Genomic DNA, 18396 nt, shown 5'->3' with positions numbered 1-18396 from the left:
GGGAGCGGGGAGGGAGGGGGAAAATGAGGACCTAATGTCGGGGGTTTAGGTGGAGAGAAAATGTTTTGAGAATGATGTACAAATGCGCTTTATACAATTGATGTGTGTATGGATTGCGATAACAGTTGTATGAGCCCCTAATAAAATGCTTAAAAAAAGAAAAGAAAAAGAAACGGTGCCAATTTAACCAATATTGGCTCTAGAACAGATCTGAACTATTTGACATCGCCTGCACTTTCAGACTGCAGTTACTATGACAGCTTGCAAAGGAGACCTTCCTTATTGACATGTTACAATATTAAAAATGCCATTTCCAATTTACTTTGGGCTATAGTATAGTAGCTGCTATGGATGATATCTTCCTGTGGTTATGGTATATATAATATATATATAACAAAATATATATGTCTTACCATATATATTCATATACACACTGAAAATTTAGTTCCAGTATTTTACAATGTATATATATATATACATACATAAATGTTTACATATGTATTTATATATGCATATAAATACACTGAAAATTGACTTCCAATGTTTTTCTATCAGGTGTATTTGTTACAGCCATTTTACAGATAATTAAGGTACTAGCTCCCTCTTTTTCCTACTTACTAAGCATTGGTTTTCTGTTTTATTTCCTTTAGACATGAATGGGTGTTAAATGCTATTAAATATTTTCTTCTTCTATTAGATGGATATATAGATACATATATTCTGGGGTTAAATCACTTGTGCATTACTGAGATAATTCAATTTAATCACGGTGTATTAAAAATATTTTATACACCTTTGGATTCTATTTGCAAATATTTTGTTAGATTTTTTTTTTAGGGATATGACTAAGATGTTTTACATAATGCTATATTTTGTTAAATATTAAGTCCTGGAATTGATTTAAAACACATAAAATCAGGTAATCGAGGCCAGCTTACAAGGATGTGTTACAATTTAAGGGTCTATTTTGTAATGCATTCTAATCTGGTCCTGGCAGGCGAGATGATTGGCATGACCTTTTTAACGGAGCAAAGTGGTTTAAGGGGCCAATTAAAAGGTGAAAACCTAACTGAAGGTACGGAGGGACACAAAGACGGGAAAGAACAACAGCACCCAGATCTGGGAAGCTCCCTCAAAGCTTTCAACACGATCTTAGGGTCATGATTTGCCCTAACAACCGAAGGTTCCTACCTTTAAAAGTTGGACCGCAGTATTTAGACTGTTTTATGGCATCGGGAGTGGGATTGAGAGATATGTTTTCTGTTTATTTATTTTTCTCTTTTCTTTTATTTCTTTTTAAAAAATAAATCATTTCATTGGGGGCTCTTACAGCACTCCACACATCCATTGTGTCAAGCACATTTGAACATATGTTGCCATCATCATTTCTAAACATTTTCTTTTTACTTGGGCCCTTGGTTTCAGCTTTCCCCCCCCTCCCTTTCCCCCGCTCCCTTCCCTCATGAACCCTTGATAATTTATAAACTTTTATTTTCGTATTTTACACCATCTGCTGTGTCCCTTCACCCATGTTCCTGTTGTTTGTCCCTCAACTGGGGGTGGGGGGGGTTTGTACAAGCAACATTTGACTTGCGTGCGAATTTAATAATACTGCTCTGTAATTTCTGAATTCTGGTGGCTCACCTTTCCTTGGACTATGCGCATACATGGCTATCTTTCAGTAGGCTGGCCAGGTATCTGTCTTCCAAATTTATTGGCATAGACCAGTGAGTGCTTCCAGAATTGCATCACTTATCAGAACATCTCAATTGATCTTCCATTAGTTCCTGGAGCCCCCCCCCCCCAGAGAAAGCCTTATTTTTTACTTATGTCTTTAGTGTAGCTTGGACTTTTTCTTTTGACACCATCAGTTCTTGATTATATGCTACCTCTTGAAATATTTCAATGCCAACCAATTCTTTGTGGTATAGGGACTCTGTGTTCATTCCATCTTCTTTTGATGCTTTCTGCCTCATTCTCTCTTTTGCCTATAAAACCTTTCAAAAGTTTAATTTGAGGCATGATTTTTTTCTTGACAGATTTTGAAATATTATTTTTGACAAGAAATGTGTCACCATTTCTCTTCAATCTCTCCTTCTTGGCATAAGTCATATGTGTGTCCGCTTCCAAATGAGCCACATCCAGTTCTAGCCCGTTTCTTACCTGAGGTTCGGATTCCTGTGTATTCCATTTCATTTTCTACAATTTCCAATATTCCTAGACTTGCATTCCATGTTCCCATTGTGAATGGATACGTACAGTTGCTTCTTCTCAGGTTGGGTCTTGTCCCTTCACAAACGACGATCTTGAGACTTTGCTCTGGGGAGGCAGGTCTCCCCCAGTGCTGTCCTGGCACTCTATGTGACAATAATTCATCGGCGCTAATCCCTCTGAAGTGAACATCCTATTCCTTCCCTGTAATCTGTTCTCAGTCTGGACGCTCCGCTGAACCCTGGTCACCATGGGTGGACTTGCTGGTGTTAAGTACCAGTGACATAGGCTCCAGACTCCACTAGCTGGCTGACATGATCATAGAAGTAAACGACACAAATATAAAAACATACAAGCAATTTATAAAACCTTCCCAGTTCTTTGCAGAACAATGGTCTTATAGAAATATTAGAGGGATGTCTTCACATCTAGTAATGACAGTACCTGTCCAGTCTGCCTTCGTTTTCTTCTCGGTGATGCTGACGGCCCTCCACTTCCCAGGAGAATGATCCCAGACTCGTTCTTGGTACTGAAGGACAGGTTGATTTCTGTTCCTACATGAAGTGGCATAGGGGCCAACTCCACAAACCCAGGCTTTGGGAAGTTTACTATGTGAACATTCTGTGGCAAAAAGGAAAAATGGGAAAATACATTAGAAATGAAAATTTAAAATACTGTATCTCTCACTCTTGTTATGAAATTTAAAATAAGGTCTGTGTTCATTCCATCTTCTTCTGATGCTTTCTGCCTCATTTTTAATTTAAATTTAAAACATTTAAAATAATGTCTCTATCTCTCACTCTTGTTATGAAATTCCCTTTTATTTTAGAACGGTTGAAAACCCACATTAACACAGAGAGTTAAAGACCAGTTTAAAAAATACCATATGCACCTGTCACCAGATGATTTATGGCCTTAGCAACCTTCTGGCAGGCCCTATGCTGTTCTATGAGTCAGGATTGGTGGGAAGGTAATGGGTTTGGGTTGATTTGTTCATACCTACTTGTTACATCGACTCCTCCTAATGGCGCATGATTTTAATCTAGAACTTTTGACTTAAAAGAGAGGTAGTTATTATTGAATTACATTTTCTTTTGATTTAAACTCACCTTGCTACATCTTTCTAGAAAGCACTCTCACCCTGTGCATAAACGCTATATACTAATGGTTTCTCTTTTCTGGGAAAGCAGGGCTGCTTTCTCTGTCAACACTCCTCAGGGATGAAGCCAATGTGAAGACAGTCAGCACTATCAAATATACAAAAACATTCTATCCACTATAAAATAATCACACAAAACCTGAATCTTAACACAAATAAACCAAATATTTAATAGTCCAGACTTGTCGCAAAAGTTAAAATAGTACCATTTCTTTCGCCAGATGAAAGAATTTTTAAAAATAACATTTCAGACCTGAAAGAATAGGAAGTTGGTAGAGCAACGATTATTCTGACACCAAAGCACAGGTCCCATGATCACTTTGGATAGATGGGAGGTATTTTATTGTCAGAATCTGTTCTCATTTATTTAAGCAGCCTCATATAGTTAGGCAGTGAGCGCTTAAAAATTCATTTTTAAAACACTGGATTTTGCTGGTATAAAAACAGGAACCCCTTTAAAGTGGCCCTCCTCATCCAAGTGTTTCAGGCCAGTTAAGTGGCACCAGCGTGGGCAAATGTTTCATCTATATTCGATTCCAATTTCCAAACCATGCAGTTTTGGTTATTTTAGATAAAATGACCATGCAGGGTTTTTAATATTTATTCACATAAAATTTCAGCCTCGTATTTCAGTAACAAAATAATTCCTGGTTACTGCAAAGAGCCTTTACAGAATCATTTCCACACATACAGGCTATTCATTTTCTGGACAGGTCTTACCCTCATGCATTACTTTTGAATGTGGATAAGAGTGAAGGCTTGGAAGATTAAAACTCGGAGTGAAATGTTCTTTAAGAAGTTAGCATCAATCCTTAGAACTTTAATTCATTGTATATTTCCTTTTTTCAAATGGAACATGCAGCTACAAACAAAGTGTGCCCAGTAGTTCTGTTCCAGTCTTCAATCCCTGTAGTCATACAATGAATTTTTTAAAAAACTTTTCCCTCCATTCTCCCTGCATTGCCTTAAGTCCCATAAGCCCAGGACATTAAGCCAACTCTGACCCCTGGCAACCTCATATGTGGCAGTGCAGAACTGTCCTAATAGGATTTTCAGAGACTGATTTTTTGTGTGGAGTAAGTGTTGGAGTGCTAACCACGAGGTTGGCTGTTCAAGCCCATTAGCTGTTCCTTGTGAAAAAGATGAGGCTTTCTGCTCCCATAAATATATAGCCTTGGTAACCTCATATCCGGTTGCTATGGGTTGGGATTGACTTGATGGCAGTGGGTGGGACTTTTTGGGAAGTAGATCGACAGGCTTTTCTTCTGAGGTTACTTTGGGTGGAGTGGGAGTGCCACCCTTGGCCTAGTAGCCAAGCTTGTTAACCATTTTCACTACCCAGGGATGTAGATTCTATAGGAGTGCTTTAAAATCATCTTAATTGGAGGAAACAATCAGAATGAACAGTTGTATATTCTCAGCATAATTAAAATCCACCAGTATATTTGACATTTTCCTTTTTTATAAAAAGTGTCCGTTTTGAGAGCCCATAACATTCTTACTAACATTTGCTGATGTCAGTAGTTTCTGGGTTGTAGATATTTTAAGAGCGAAGAGCTCTGACCTGAGTTTCTCTCTCCAACCCCTCTGAAAAAGTTAGTATGGAACAGTCACGTACAGCTGGGGGCTGCTGGTGGGCTGGGACCACAGAGAGGAGGAGACACGAGCATCCCTGGGATTGCAGCTCAAACGTAACCTCATGATGATTTAAAAAATCCAAGCAGTCTTGTCAAAGACAATTCTTTAGCATGTTGGTGCCACAGTTCCTAGTCTTTGCCAAAGAACAGGGAGTTCAAAGTAAAGGGCGTTTGACTACCAAGCTTTAAACAAGATGTTGTTCACTAAAGATTTTAGTGGAAACTACTACTTACTACTGTGCTAACCACAAGGTTAGCAGTTTGAATCCACTAGCTACTCCTGAGGAGAAAGATGAAATTTTCTGCTTCTATCAAGATTTGCAGTCTTGGAAAACCAAAGGGGCAGTTCTACTCACTCTTAAAAAGTGTTGGAATCTACTCAATGGCAGCAAGACTATTTTGGTAACAATCAATTTGGATAATATGAATTTAAAATAGATGATAAAAATATGGGCAAGGGGAAAATAATATTGGGACTAGATAGAAACAGAAAAGAGATGATATTAAACATGGGTATCACAGTGCTCCATTCAGGGGAGTAGTTGCATTCCGATTTGGGGTTTTCATGATACCATTCGAGTCAATTGATCATGGGCATGTACTTCCATCTTGCTTTATAATGTGTGAAGAGTTAAGATGAATAACAGTAGGATTTTAAAGCCCGGGGACATGGCAGTGGTCCGTGCAAAAGCACCACAATGACCTAGGAGAAATCTGAGGAGAAGACGTTCAGGAAACCATTCAAACCAGACCAACCTCCAAGAAGCACCCTTTGGTGACACCAACATAATCAGGGCTGCTGAGGATATTATATGGTGTTCTTGAAATCTCAATATCGCGGAGGCAGCCGGAGTATTTCTTCAGATTTACTTCTGGCCTGTTGGAAGTTAAATGGAAAACAAAAAGCAGTGTATTTTGGGCAACGGCAGTGTCATTCATGTAACTATCAGAAGCAAGCCACAGGCACAAAGAGACACATTAGTAGGCAAGTATTTCAATGTGTGCACAAGCACACACAGGGGTCGAGTGAACTGTCCATCCCTTTGCCTGCTGGTTGAACCAAGACAGGTCACTATCATCTTACAGAAGTCTTTATAGAGTTCTGTTCTCCCTTCCTTCTTTCCCAACCCCACTACCTTTCTTTCTTTCTTGTTTAGTACTTTCATTCTTGGAATTTAAACACAGGACCAGGGATTACTGATGGGTAGTAAGCCATGAGGAGAGCTTGGTCATACATCGGTGAAAGTCCTCAACTGCTAACCAGAATGTTGGTGGTTCAAACCTCGCCGCTCCATGGAAGACAGATGTCAGTCTACTTCCATGAAGAGAGACAGTCATGGGAATTCTAGGAGGCAGGTCTACTGGGTTCTCTGGGCTCACTATGACTCAGAATCAACTCATGGCAGTGGATGTGGGTTTGTTTGATTTTATTAAGTGCTTTATATGTAATGAAATTAGTGGTTTTCCCATTTAGAAGTAGGTATTGTGCAAACAACATGATAAAATTACATACAGAAAAGTAAAATAAGGATAAAAGTAACTTTTTCAAATACCTTTAATAGAATTCTAGATAATATTTATGTCATTAAAGATTTTGGGGGGTATGTGTGTGGGGTGAGTGGGTTTGGGGGAGTCAGTATAAATTACACCTTAACATAAAACAAAAACCTTCACCACTTGACCAAGAAGCAGCACCATGATAACTGGGGTGGGGGTGGGGGGTGGTTTTTGTCTAGGATTTCATTTTATTTGGATTCACAATCAATACCCATGGAAACAGCAGCCAAGAGATCTAATTTTGTATTGCATTGGGCAAATCAATCTGAAATCTGGTGTATGATTTTGAAAATAAATTGCTAAATGGCATAGAGGTCGGTTTAAGGACTTAGCGTGTGTTTGAGCTAAGCCATGATATTTTCAATACCCCCCCCCCACATGTGGAAAAGTCAGACAATGGATTATAGGAGCCTGAAGAAGAGGTAATGTATTTGAAGGATGATGGCAAAGAATAGTGAAGAGCCAATGGGCTGCCAGAGGGTGAATACATCCGTCTTGGAGGAAGGACTGCCTGCACGTTCTTTAGAAGGGAGAACAGGAGACTGCGTTTCATGTACAGACTTCGGACATATTATCAGGAGGACCAAGTAGTTAGAGAAGCTACTCGTGCTAGGTCCAGAATATAAAGTCATGATAAAAGAGGAAGACCCTCCATTAGATGGATTGACACAGGGGTTGCCAGTACTGGTTGTGAGGAAGGCAGGGGCCCAGGCAGCATTACCATCCATTGTACAGGGGCATCATGAGCCAGACCAACTCTAGGATACTCAACAACAACAGTTGCTCAAGCTTAAGAGATCACTCTCTTTTTCTTTAACATTTTTATCCATAAGAAAGTTACAATCATACATGCATTTGGATTACCTCATTTAAAAACACAAACATATATTTGGATTACATCATCATCATAAAAAAAAAAAGAAGTTTCAAAGTTGAGTTTATAGTTTGAAAGGAATCCTGGTGGAATGGTAGTTAAAGCCCTAACCTGATAACTAGATGGTCAGTTATTCAAACCTACAAGTCACAGATATTTACAGCTTTGGGGAAGCAAGTAGCCCAAAGGACTAAAGGCCCACATGAACTATAAGGTCATTGAACCTGAGACAAGAAGAACTAGATGGTGCCTGGCCTCCCCTAGTTACCTCTACAGACCTTTCCAACAAGATCACAAGAGAAGGTCCCAGTTAGAATGGACTAAGAGATGTATAGCAAAATCCAGGTCCTCCCCCACACTAAAATCCAGACATCTGGGGTCAGAAAAAGAGCAGAGGAACCAATGAATCCACTGCACTGCCGATCAAGGGAAATATAAACAAACAACATGAAAGCCATGTTCCTCCAAACAATCAGTGAAACAGGACCAACAGGGCAACCATGGTTGCCCCAAACCAAAGTCGAGAAAACAGAGGGCGACAAAAGAAAGGGCATGGGAACCAGAGAGGAAATGAGGAGAGTGTAGTCATATTGCACGGATTGCTATGATGTCAAGGGTAGCTTTGTGTATGGACTGCTGATGGGGAAAACTTATTTGCTACGCACAATAACATGAAATGAGAAAGAAGCATGGAAACTCTTTTTCTACTTAGTTCCTCCCTGTGTGTTGGAATTGACTCAACAACAGTGGATGTTATAAACGGACTCCAAAGTCCACATTTTACATACAAGACCAATAGCAACAAAGAGCAACTGAAAGATAGAGAAGATGTATTTAATTTTCCCCGTAGGGTTTAAAAAATGGTTTCTATACCCAAATTAAGGTCCCCCGGTGGCTCAAATTGTTTGTATTAAACAAGTAACATAATGGTTGACAGTTTAAATCCACCCAATGCCCCCCACATAAGAAAGACTTGTTAATCTGTTTCACAAAATGATTACAGCAGGGAAAGCCCGAAGGAGTCATCCTCCTTTGGACCACATGGGGTTACTATAAGCGGGATTCAACTCGATGGCTCTGGGTTTGGGTTGGAAGTGTCGTTGTACCCAAATCACTCTTGATCGGTTACTTCTTGCTCACTACTTCCTTTAATGGGGCAAACGTTCCATCAAGTCCTTGCACTTCAGTACAGCATGTGGCCCTGGCTGTGGGGACATTCTGCAAGTGGGATTCCTCTGCCCTGGTGACATATTGAGCTGCTAACAGCAAAGTCAGCAGTTCAAAACTGCCAGGTGATCCAAGGCAGAAAGTCGGGCTTCCACTCCTGTGAACAGTAACAGGCTCCTCAGAAAGGCCCCAGGCAGTTCCAGCCTGTCTTATAGGGGAGCTCTGAGTTGGCATCAACATGATGGCAGGGAGTTTGCTTTGGGTTTTGTAAAGAAATGGACATCGTCATAGCAGTGCCTGCATTCTCGAGCTGCAAAGTTTGAATAAAACAAATGCATGCACTTTAGCAAAACCTTAGCAGGTGGAAGGTGCTCACCAAACACGAGTTAGCAGGCTATTAGAGATGATGATATTTTTAATGTCCAGAAGCACTGTCCCAAAGCACTCGTGATGGTGGAATGAAAAAAAATGTTCTGCTCTGTTCACATTGGTAGCTAAGTAGTCCCACACAGCTGAGGCTCATGCCAATGAAGAACTTATTCTTCATTAATTTTAATTAACTTAAAATTAAATTTCCCCTGTGGCTAGCAAACATTACCTTGAACAACGCCAGTCCATGAGGCTACATAAAGTAATGTATTCTTTCTGTGATGTTATCAGGTTCTATAAAAACTGGCCGATCGCACACAAATATTATACTTTTAGGTAGGGACTTATTCTCTTTTCATTGTCCAGGATTCCAAGATCCATTTGTTTTTGGATGTTAATAAAAATGCATGGCCCCAGGGGAGACAGATTGCAAGCACATGAGATCCTGACTGCATGTGCCAGGTGATTTCTCTCGTGCCAGATATTTGCTCGGTTTCCTTTTTCTTTGACCATTTTCTCCAGTTCCCAAGGTTGCTCTCTCTTCTCAGCCCCCTGTCCCCTCTTCTACTAATGAAAACATGTCTAAGTGGAAGGGGCGTATCTTGCTCATGTCTTTCTCCTATAAGTCAAAAGGATAGACTCATGTGACCTTTGTTCTTTCAGAGTGATGTGGATGAAGTACATAACTCCAACCAGTCATCCAGTTTGGTATGGGATGGAAGCACAAAAATCCACTCCAAATATCATAGTTTTGTGGGTCTAGTGTTATGAAAACCACAGAGGAGCTAGGAATCACGTGTGATCAGATTCATAATGTAACGACAGACTCCCGAGGGTCTCTGCTCAGGATGCAAACCCATGTTTAACTACAGTCTCTCCAGAGATTCTGTTCTTCTGGTTCTAAGCCCTGTTTTGAAATGAATGCGAGACTCATGGAGCAGCTCGGCCATGAGGTGAGCAGGCTGTGTAAACATGTGCATATTTGCAGCCTTGCAGAAAGCAGCAATGCAGTGATAAGCATTTGAGAGCACCGGCTGGTTGTCTAGCAGGCAGCGTAGTACGAGGGAGGCCAGAGCCACAGAACCAGTCTAGAGAGGACGCTGCTCTGTTCCTCAGAGCGGTGGCTGTGCCCATCAACCTGGCCATGTGCTGTCGCTTGTGTGTGATGCTGGGCATCAGGGTGTGAGCATCTGAACAAGTAAGCAGGGCAGATCCATCATTGCTGCGGATGAAACAACTCCAACTGCACGTGCAATTGATGGTGGATAAGCAGCAGCATCTTTGGTGGTGAAGGGCAGCCTGAGAAACACCTCAGGGTGCAAGGCTTGCTTATGAAATGGACTATGGATCAAGCTGCTTCAGCCCTTCTGCTTTTATGTGAAAGCCACGTTTCCCCAATCCATGCAGACTAAAAGGCATGCATAAATTGAAAGTTTACCTTGCTTTCATACTACGTCACAGGGAAGAGAGAAAAAAACAACAAACAATTTACTTATGATTGCATGTTCATTGAGTAAAACAATACATATTGATCATGACTCTCTAAATAAAGCATCTCACAGGGACCCACCAAGGAAACCATTGTCATCCCCCAAACCCCAACGGAACAGAGATGAGGCGTATGCCCTTGACTCCAGGGAGTGGCAACAGAATCGAAAATGCTATTTCCTTCAATTCTCTTGGACAAATTCACTTTGAAGTATGAATGTCAGGTTTGATATTTATCCTTAGGATGAAGGGGAACATGCTTGTCTATCTTCTGTAGTTTCATGAGCAGTTTCTAAATATGGTCTCTCTCAGAGCTTAACTCCACCTAAACCTGTAAAAATAATTTATGTTTTCCTACTACATCTTTTGCATCATATCACAGTCATGTTCTCTCTGCAGGCAGAGCAGAAAGTAACGGAGGGTTTGGGTCGCGGATCAGTCACATGTACATCTACAGGTTGTTGTAAAGTCACGTGGCCCACCGAAGTGGCCTTCTCACCATGAAATGCACTGTGACAGCAAACACGTCTAAGTGCTGATGAAGCAAAGGCACATGGGGAATATGTTTTGCTCCCCAACTAAAACATACACGCATCTCTATTAACACGAACTCCTTTGCGGATAATCCCTTCAGAATTTACTTTGTGATAATTACAACCACGTCAGCACTAGTTGAAGTGAACTTAAGTTTAGATAGCCTTATTTTGGCTATCATTTACTCATAGTAGAATATCAAAACTGAAAAATACCTTTTAGACTTAAAACAACTACTGGATTTGTCGCATTTAGAATAGTGCCTGGCACATAATAGATGCTCAAGGAGCATTTGCTGAGTGAATGCTGAATAATGGAATTTTCAAGGAAGAACATGGTCAGAATTCCAATACGTGCGATTGGAATTTCTTTTTTTTTTTTTTAAGGTAGCCATTAACTTTTATTTTTTTTTCTTTTTTAACATTTTATTAGGGACTCATACAACTGTTATCCCAATCCATACACACATCAATTGTGTAAAGCGCATTTGTACATCGTTTCTCAAAACATTTTCTCTCCGTTGAAACCCCCGACATTAGGTCCTCATTTTTCCCCTCCCTCCCCGCTCCCCCCTCCCGCATGAGCCCTTGATAGTTTATAAATGGGTATTTTGTCATATCTTGCCCTGTCCGACGTCTCCCTTCATCCACTTTTTGGTTAGAGCTGCATTCCCACCCCAAGATGCATGCAGAAAGACATCCTCCAGTTTATCTGTATCATGACATGTATCAACTTATGTACTTGAAAGATTGGTAATTAGACAGCTGCAAGCTCTGCATAAAAGAACATGTCTCCATCTGCATGTTATGGCTTATAAAATGAGACTGAAATTCCACCGTTTGCTATGGGAAGTTTGAAAATAATTGATCACATATTCCTCAGCCAATCAGAAATCCCTCCAAATGGAAGGTGAGTTCTTAGAGGAGAAACACGGAGGCAGGCCTATTCTCCTCATTAAACACCAAATAATCAAATACAAAAAAATTAAACCTTGTCGTCTGCCTTTTAAGTAGTCTATATTTCATCCCAATCAGTTCATTTCAATATAATTAAAGTCAATAATCATTTATTGAACATCCAGTAGTTTATAGATTTTTATGTCTTTTGTTGTATAATAAGCAGGACATTAAGTAACGTGCCATTAATTCTGAAATTGTTTTGTAACTTATATACATATTTCTTTATTGATCTTTGAATTAATGAAACAACAAATTGAAAATGTCCTCCTATCATCCTGCTAGGTACAAGATAGGTAAAAAAAATTAAATGATCAGCATGGGCATGAAAATAACTAATATAGCTCGAGTACTAGGAGAGCTCCAATAATTCATAATGACACTAAATGCTCAGCAATAAGCTAGGTTGTACTCACAGTGTCCCGGAAGACAGACTGCGTTTCAGGGTGTTCCAGAATGCCAGTACACCGTGATTGCCAGCGAGTGCACAAAGAGAGCCCGACTCTGGCTGCCAGCTCAAATCACTCTAACAATACTTTTCATTCGAGGAATATAAGGGAGGCAGTAATTCCAATTAATCTCTTCTTCAACGGTGTCAGATTAAACCTTTGTTTTCTAAAACCTAGTGTTGCTCTAACAAGCAATACACTGTTTTTTGGTCTTTCTGCAGCCAAAGGTTATGTGACATTCCTATCACAATTAAACACTCTGCAGAGTAGAGTGCCATTTAATTAAAATAATCCTCAACTCTAAATATAAACTAAGTTACCTCAAGTTCCTCAGAGTTGGCAGGCCGCCAAAATATATTTTCTCATCTGCTTTCAAGTCAAGACCAAAGTTGTTGCCAGGTGACGAAGCTGCCATGTTCTCTTCCTGGTTCGTATCTATATCTATAATTGATATATTGGCTACAGAAGAGATATAAAGGTTAATAATTTATTTGAGAAATACCAATCACATATATAGGTCACCATGATAATTTCAAGATGAATTGAGCTTATTTCTCAAATTATCATTGACTTCCTCAGACATTGGTATTATATGTAGTCTTGTAATAAACCGGAGAAACAATAACATCAATGCTGAAAGCATCCACAATGAGAGAGCAAGGAAACTCCTCACTTCTCAAGGCAACACCCTGGAGGAGAAAAGATAGTTGTTTAAATGGACTTGAAAGTTCAGTTTGATCAATTTGCCCACAACACATATAAGGTATTAGAAATAATTACAAAAAGAGATAATTACATATGAGATAATGAATTATATATTCAATAGCTATATAATCAGAAATTATATAATTGACTAAAACTATACTGAGTCTGTGGCTTTCCCTGTAAATATCAGCATCCACAGAATTACTGGGATTTACGCTCTTGTGCAAAGTATTAAACCCCGTATGAGATGATGGCTCATAAGTGGAGAGATGAGAAACTGCAAGAGAATGAGAGCCACAACCCACGCTGCATCTCTGGGGATGCCGAGTGTTGTGAAAGGCACCACCCTCTCTCCTTAGAGCACCACTCTTAGGCATTTCTGATACTATGAGGATAAACATTCGGAAACAGAAAGAAAAAGGCAAAGAAGAGAAGCACTTGGTATAGAAAGCAGATGGGGAACACATCTCACGGACTTTTTGGGGGGAGGAGTCTTAATCTGAAGGGCCAAGCTAGGTTTGCTTCTACATTCTGTACTTTCTCACTAAACTATCTGCTCGGGCCCACTCCTGCACCGTTTCATAGTTTAGATCCTTGATGCATCCTGAGCTATACCAGCTCCCTACAACGACAGATTTTGCTTCTAAGTCCTTGTCTGATATATGGTCTGCATGATCTCATAGAGGATCTATCCATTTTCACATAGGCATTTGAGCCGATCAATGATAAGAGCATTTCTAATTGTATTTTTGTTGTTGATTATTTCTTTCCTTAAAAAACTAGGTTTTCGGACAGTCATAGGTCAACTATAGTTGACAAACACCGGTTTAAGCAAAGTTCAAGGTAGCTCCATTTTAGGGTTTCCCAGAGAATTTAACACTTCTGTATTCAAGGGGAAGGTGGGAGGCGAAAGTGGGAACCTATTTCAATGATCTACATATAACCCCCTCCCAGGGAGTCAGATAACAGAAAAGTGGGTGAAGGGAGACATTGGTGAATGCAAGACATGAAAAAAAAACAAAACAAATTATCAAGGGTTCATGAGGGAGGAAGGGAAAAAAATGAGGAGCTGATACCAAGGGCTCAAGTGGAAAGAAAATGTTTTGAGAATAATGATGGCAACGAATGTACAAATGTGCTTGACACAATAGATGGATGTATGGATTGTGATAAGAGTTTTATGAGCCCCCGATAAAATAATTTTAAGAAAATGCTTAGGGAGAGAGACATGAAGCATAAAGTATCCCCCAAATATATTTGACAATCAGGCATTATTAGTTTCTCTCACTTTAATCATTTAGGCCTAGTGTGCTTTGGAAAATGCACAGGAAAAACAAACACTCGAATTTCATTGTGATCTGTAGCCCCTCCATTCCCAAAGCAAGTATTTTCAGTGAAACCACGCAGTAGTTACCTAGCTTTAAAAATAGAAATATCTGCACCTATTACCATCTGAGCTCTTCAAAGGTGACTTTTCAAAAACACAACAAAAAGCAACTGCCAGGAATGTGATCCAGGAAAATATTTAGCAAGTTTACAATGGAAAGAATTAATTATTCATATTAAAATATTTTATCTTTAACTTAGACTGCCTATGAGAAAAGATATTTCTAAAACTGCCTTCATGACTTTTTCATACAAATTCCTTTTGATCCAGTTCAGGGAAGAGTTTTTCATATGGCCTGTTGACCGGGACGTGAAATCGCCTCTTCTAGCAGCCCGGATGGTCTTTCAATGGCGCCTGTGAAAATGAGATTCTGCCTCTCTATCACAGGGAAGCCAGTGACCGGAGGTTACTTTCCTCCGTATCCCTGAGTGAATATACACATTTTTAGAAATCATTCTAAGAAAAGCTGATTAAAGAGTGGCAACACAATTGAATGGAAACTTACTGGCCCAAGAGTTAGCTCTGGCAGAGGTATGTTGAAAGGCATAGTTTTGCTGAGTTAAAAGAAGGAATTTACCCTTCATGAGTAATAGCAATGAAGTAGATTCTGCTAACACTTACTCTTATTTCTTGCTCTATTTCTTTTCCTATTATACAGAGAAATTTGAAAATTTCAGGGTCGATTAGGATGGACATCATTTAGGCATGTGTAGAGTAACAGGGATTTTTTAAAATCCTAAGCACAGCATAGAGGCTTAATAAGCATTTTATACTTAATGCTGACTTGTTATAAGAAAGTTGTTTTTAGTTGAGTACATATTTGTTTTTCTTCCCACTCTAAGTTCATTACAAATCTAAACAGTCATTCCGAACCTTGTCTTCCCATCTCCACCCTGTGGGATACACCACACTGCCATCGCAAGGAAGATGGGAAATGTCCCCTGAAGAATGGGCTAGGGTTCTAAGGGATAATACTTGTAGCAACTAGTAGAGAACAATTCACCTAAAACACCCAGTTGAGTCACTGGAAAGAATCAATGGTCCACCTTGCAGGAGTCTTATTTGGATTTCTATTTATTCCTCTGTCTCCGTCCTAATAGAAGTCTTCAGCAACTTCAGACTCAATGGAGAACATTTGGCTGAGCCGTCAGGTTTTCATGCAGTGTCTGATGCTGTTCTCATCTTCCTCCTTTGAGGAAATTTCATTTTTTGGATGTCATCTCATCATATACTTCAACTTCTCTTAAACTCTCCAACCTCATTTTTAGTCTTCTTTCTTGGAAGCTATTTCTTTGAACACCTCTGAAATGCTGATGCTCCCTAATATCTCTCCATTCACCTTGCAAGTTCTAGCTGTATGAATAAATTCCAGCTTTCATTTACTTAGGATGACTAAAAGATTGGTATGCCTGGGCCTGACTTTCATTTGAATTTCCATATGAAATCAAGGAGATACCATTTTTCCCTTTAGCATTTCAAAGAAAGCACATTCCAATCCATTTTTTTTAGCTTCCAACCTCTATGCCTATTCTACTTGTTGGCCCTGTGATCCTCATTCAAGCTCCTAAACCAGTGGTTCTCAACCTTCCTAATGCTTCGACCCTTTAATACAGTTCCTCATGTTGTGACCCCAACCCATAAAATTATTTTTGTTGCTAATTTATAACTGTCATTTTGCTACTGTTATGAATCAGGAGACCCCTGTGAAAAGGGTCATTTGACCCAAAAAGGGGTCGCAACCCACAGGTTGAGAACCACTGCTGTAAGCCCAGAACTTTGGGGGATGCTGGTCAAAGAGTTAAGCAGATTCTTTTTTACTGAGTGATTATGCAGATTCTCTCATACAGAGGTGTGCGTTTTTTGTGCTTTCCTTGTAAGTGGATACATTATGTGGCAGTGTTCATCTGATTTATAGAAATGTAACCACGTGTTGTCTCCACTGAGGACTTTCTCCTCAGGCTCACCTTCCAAGGAAAAGCAGTTGGAGAATAATTTCGTACTGATATCTTTATGATTTTCCACTGCTTGGAATAATCCGAGTGTGTGCTTTTCATCCAACTAGACTATCAACCGTGACCGTGCCTCAGTGGTGCTCCCCTGGGGACCAACCTTTGTCTGACCCAGATGCTTCTCCCGTTTGAAATCGACAGCCTGCCATGCACAGCTCTGCTAAGACAATCAGCTCTCTACTGTCAGCCATTCATTTGCTTGTCTCTCTTCTCCTTTAGGCAGCCATTCCCTGCAGGCAATGACCTTCCTGAGACTTTACCTGGCTGTTCCACAGTTCTTAGTAAGTGCTTAGCAAATATTTGTTAAATGTAGGAATGAAAGGTAGCACACAATCAAATCAAGCTTTTCATGAAAATTCAAATGAGCAAGGCTAACATTCATTAGTCCTATTTATAGTAGCAGAAACATAAAAAGGTCATCCGCAAATATCTGCAGATATGCCATCCTCCACCGAATTAGCGGGATCAGAAGTAAATAGTAATGACACCACAGGAGGATCTAATACACGGGTTTTATCTTGGTTCTAAGATGTTTGTATTTGTCATTGACCGCAAATAAGCTTCTGTCTATATTTCCCTTCTGATAACATCAGCGCAAAGATTCTAATTAGATGATAAAATGAGATAGCCTATGTGGAAGTGTTTTGAAAATGCCCATACCCAGCAAATGTCAAATTATTATTAATCAGTTACTTGCATGCATGTGCTCTTTTGGCAACTTTCAACAGTGAAACACAGGAGACCCCTATAGCCTTACAAATTCTACTTCTGGGCGATTCTACAGGAAATATATTGGAAAATAGGGAAAAGCACACATACTTGCAACATTTTTCAAATCTACTACAGGATACAATTTTACAAGTAGTAAGACCATGTTATGGTCTTTCAAATTAACTCTAAGTTTCGCAAGAAATGATAGAGAGCCATTTGGCTCTTTAAGCAGTCATGTCTAATCTACACCACCTATAATCTAAGCAAAAGAAATCACTCAATTTTTCAGAGAACGTGTGAGTATCTTAAATTACAGACAGGGTCTTCCTCACGATTAGCTTCTGATAGCATGATCAAGATTCATATTGCAGGACTACTGTAAAAACTCACCTTGTTTCTGGATCCTTGACAGGGTGAATGCTTTCCATTTCCCATCGTTGTGGTTTTGACTGCTGACAATGGAAGCCATTCCTGAACCCAGATCATAGCTGACTTTTAAGTGCCCATCCGTGAGCTCTACACTCATGAAATCTTTCTATTAATGGGATAAAAACAACCGTAAGAGCAGTAATGGTTACATACACAGAGAAAAGTATGGGTGTTGACTTTTCTTTTGTTTGTGCTAGGGATTTATGGCTAAATTACTGAATGTGTTGCCCTGCAATAGAAATCCATTTTGGAAATAGAATTGGTGTGGCTATTATTGTGTGTTTTCTTCAATGGGATGCTATGGTGCAAATGGTCACAATCATATTGCTAGGATATATTTTTTACTAGTGTTAGCATAAAGTGGGTTTTTCAGAAAACATATTAAGCAAAACAAAAAGTATGTTTCCCGAAAGAATTTACTAATAAATATTGATCTAGAAAGAGACAAGGCAAAAGAATATGCAGAATTCTTAATTTAGGTCTCTGGAAGAAGACAAAGGGAATAGGTCTTCTCCCTCGTGAGTCCATAGTAGGTGCTTTACTACAGACTTCACTGGGTGCTTCTCTTAAAGAATTATATGGGAATTCTATTGAAAATAGAAAATAATTAAACCGTCTGAGTAAAATTATCAATGTAAATATATAATTTACCTCGACAGCCATGCTTACCTATCCCACTGCCAATCCTTTGAAGACTAACGGGTCATGTTCACAATGACTGAGGTTTTTACTGGCATCGTAAGGGGAACAGTGA

General features: G+C 39.6%; 1 protein-coding gene across 6 annotated transcripts in view; it reads right to left on the bottom strand.

Moving 5' to 3' along the window:
• Window positions 1-18396, bottom strand: part of LAMA2 (laminin subunit alpha 2) — a 671264-nt gene that overhangs the window by 40216 nt on the left and 612652 nt on the right. For 4 of the 6 annotated variants that reach the window (XM_045294657.1, XM_045294658.1, XM_045294663.1 and 1 more), the window contains 5 exons: window positions 17604-17748; window positions 12722-12860; window positions 10413-10424; window positions 5764-5884; window positions 2656-2832 (listed from right to left, as the gene is read on the bottom strand). In XM_045294657.1, coding sequence (XP_045150592.1) covers window positions 2656-2832; window positions 5764-5884; window positions 10413-10424; window positions 12722-12860; window positions 17604-17748 — 594 coding nt within the window. The remainder of the gene's footprint in view (window positions 1-2655; window positions 2833-5763; window positions 5885-10412; window positions 10425-12721; window positions 12861-17603; window positions 17749-18396) is intronic. The other 2 variants (XM_045294659.1, XM_045294662.1) reach the window with 1 other exon arrangement.

The sequence above is a fragment of the Echinops telfairi genome, unplaced genomic scaffold (assembly GCF_000313985.2).
Source record: "Echinops telfairi isolate 266 unplaced genomic scaffold, ASM31398v2 ScPeMD7_3533;HRSCAF=4204_0, whole genome shotgun sequence".
Classification (NCBI taxonomy): domain Eukaryota; kingdom Metazoa; phylum Chordata; class Mammalia; order Afrosoricida; family Tenrecidae; genus Echinops; species Echinops telfairi.
The sequence above is the reverse complement of the archived record's forward strand: the minus strand, read 5'-3'. Positions and strand labels throughout refer to the sequence as shown.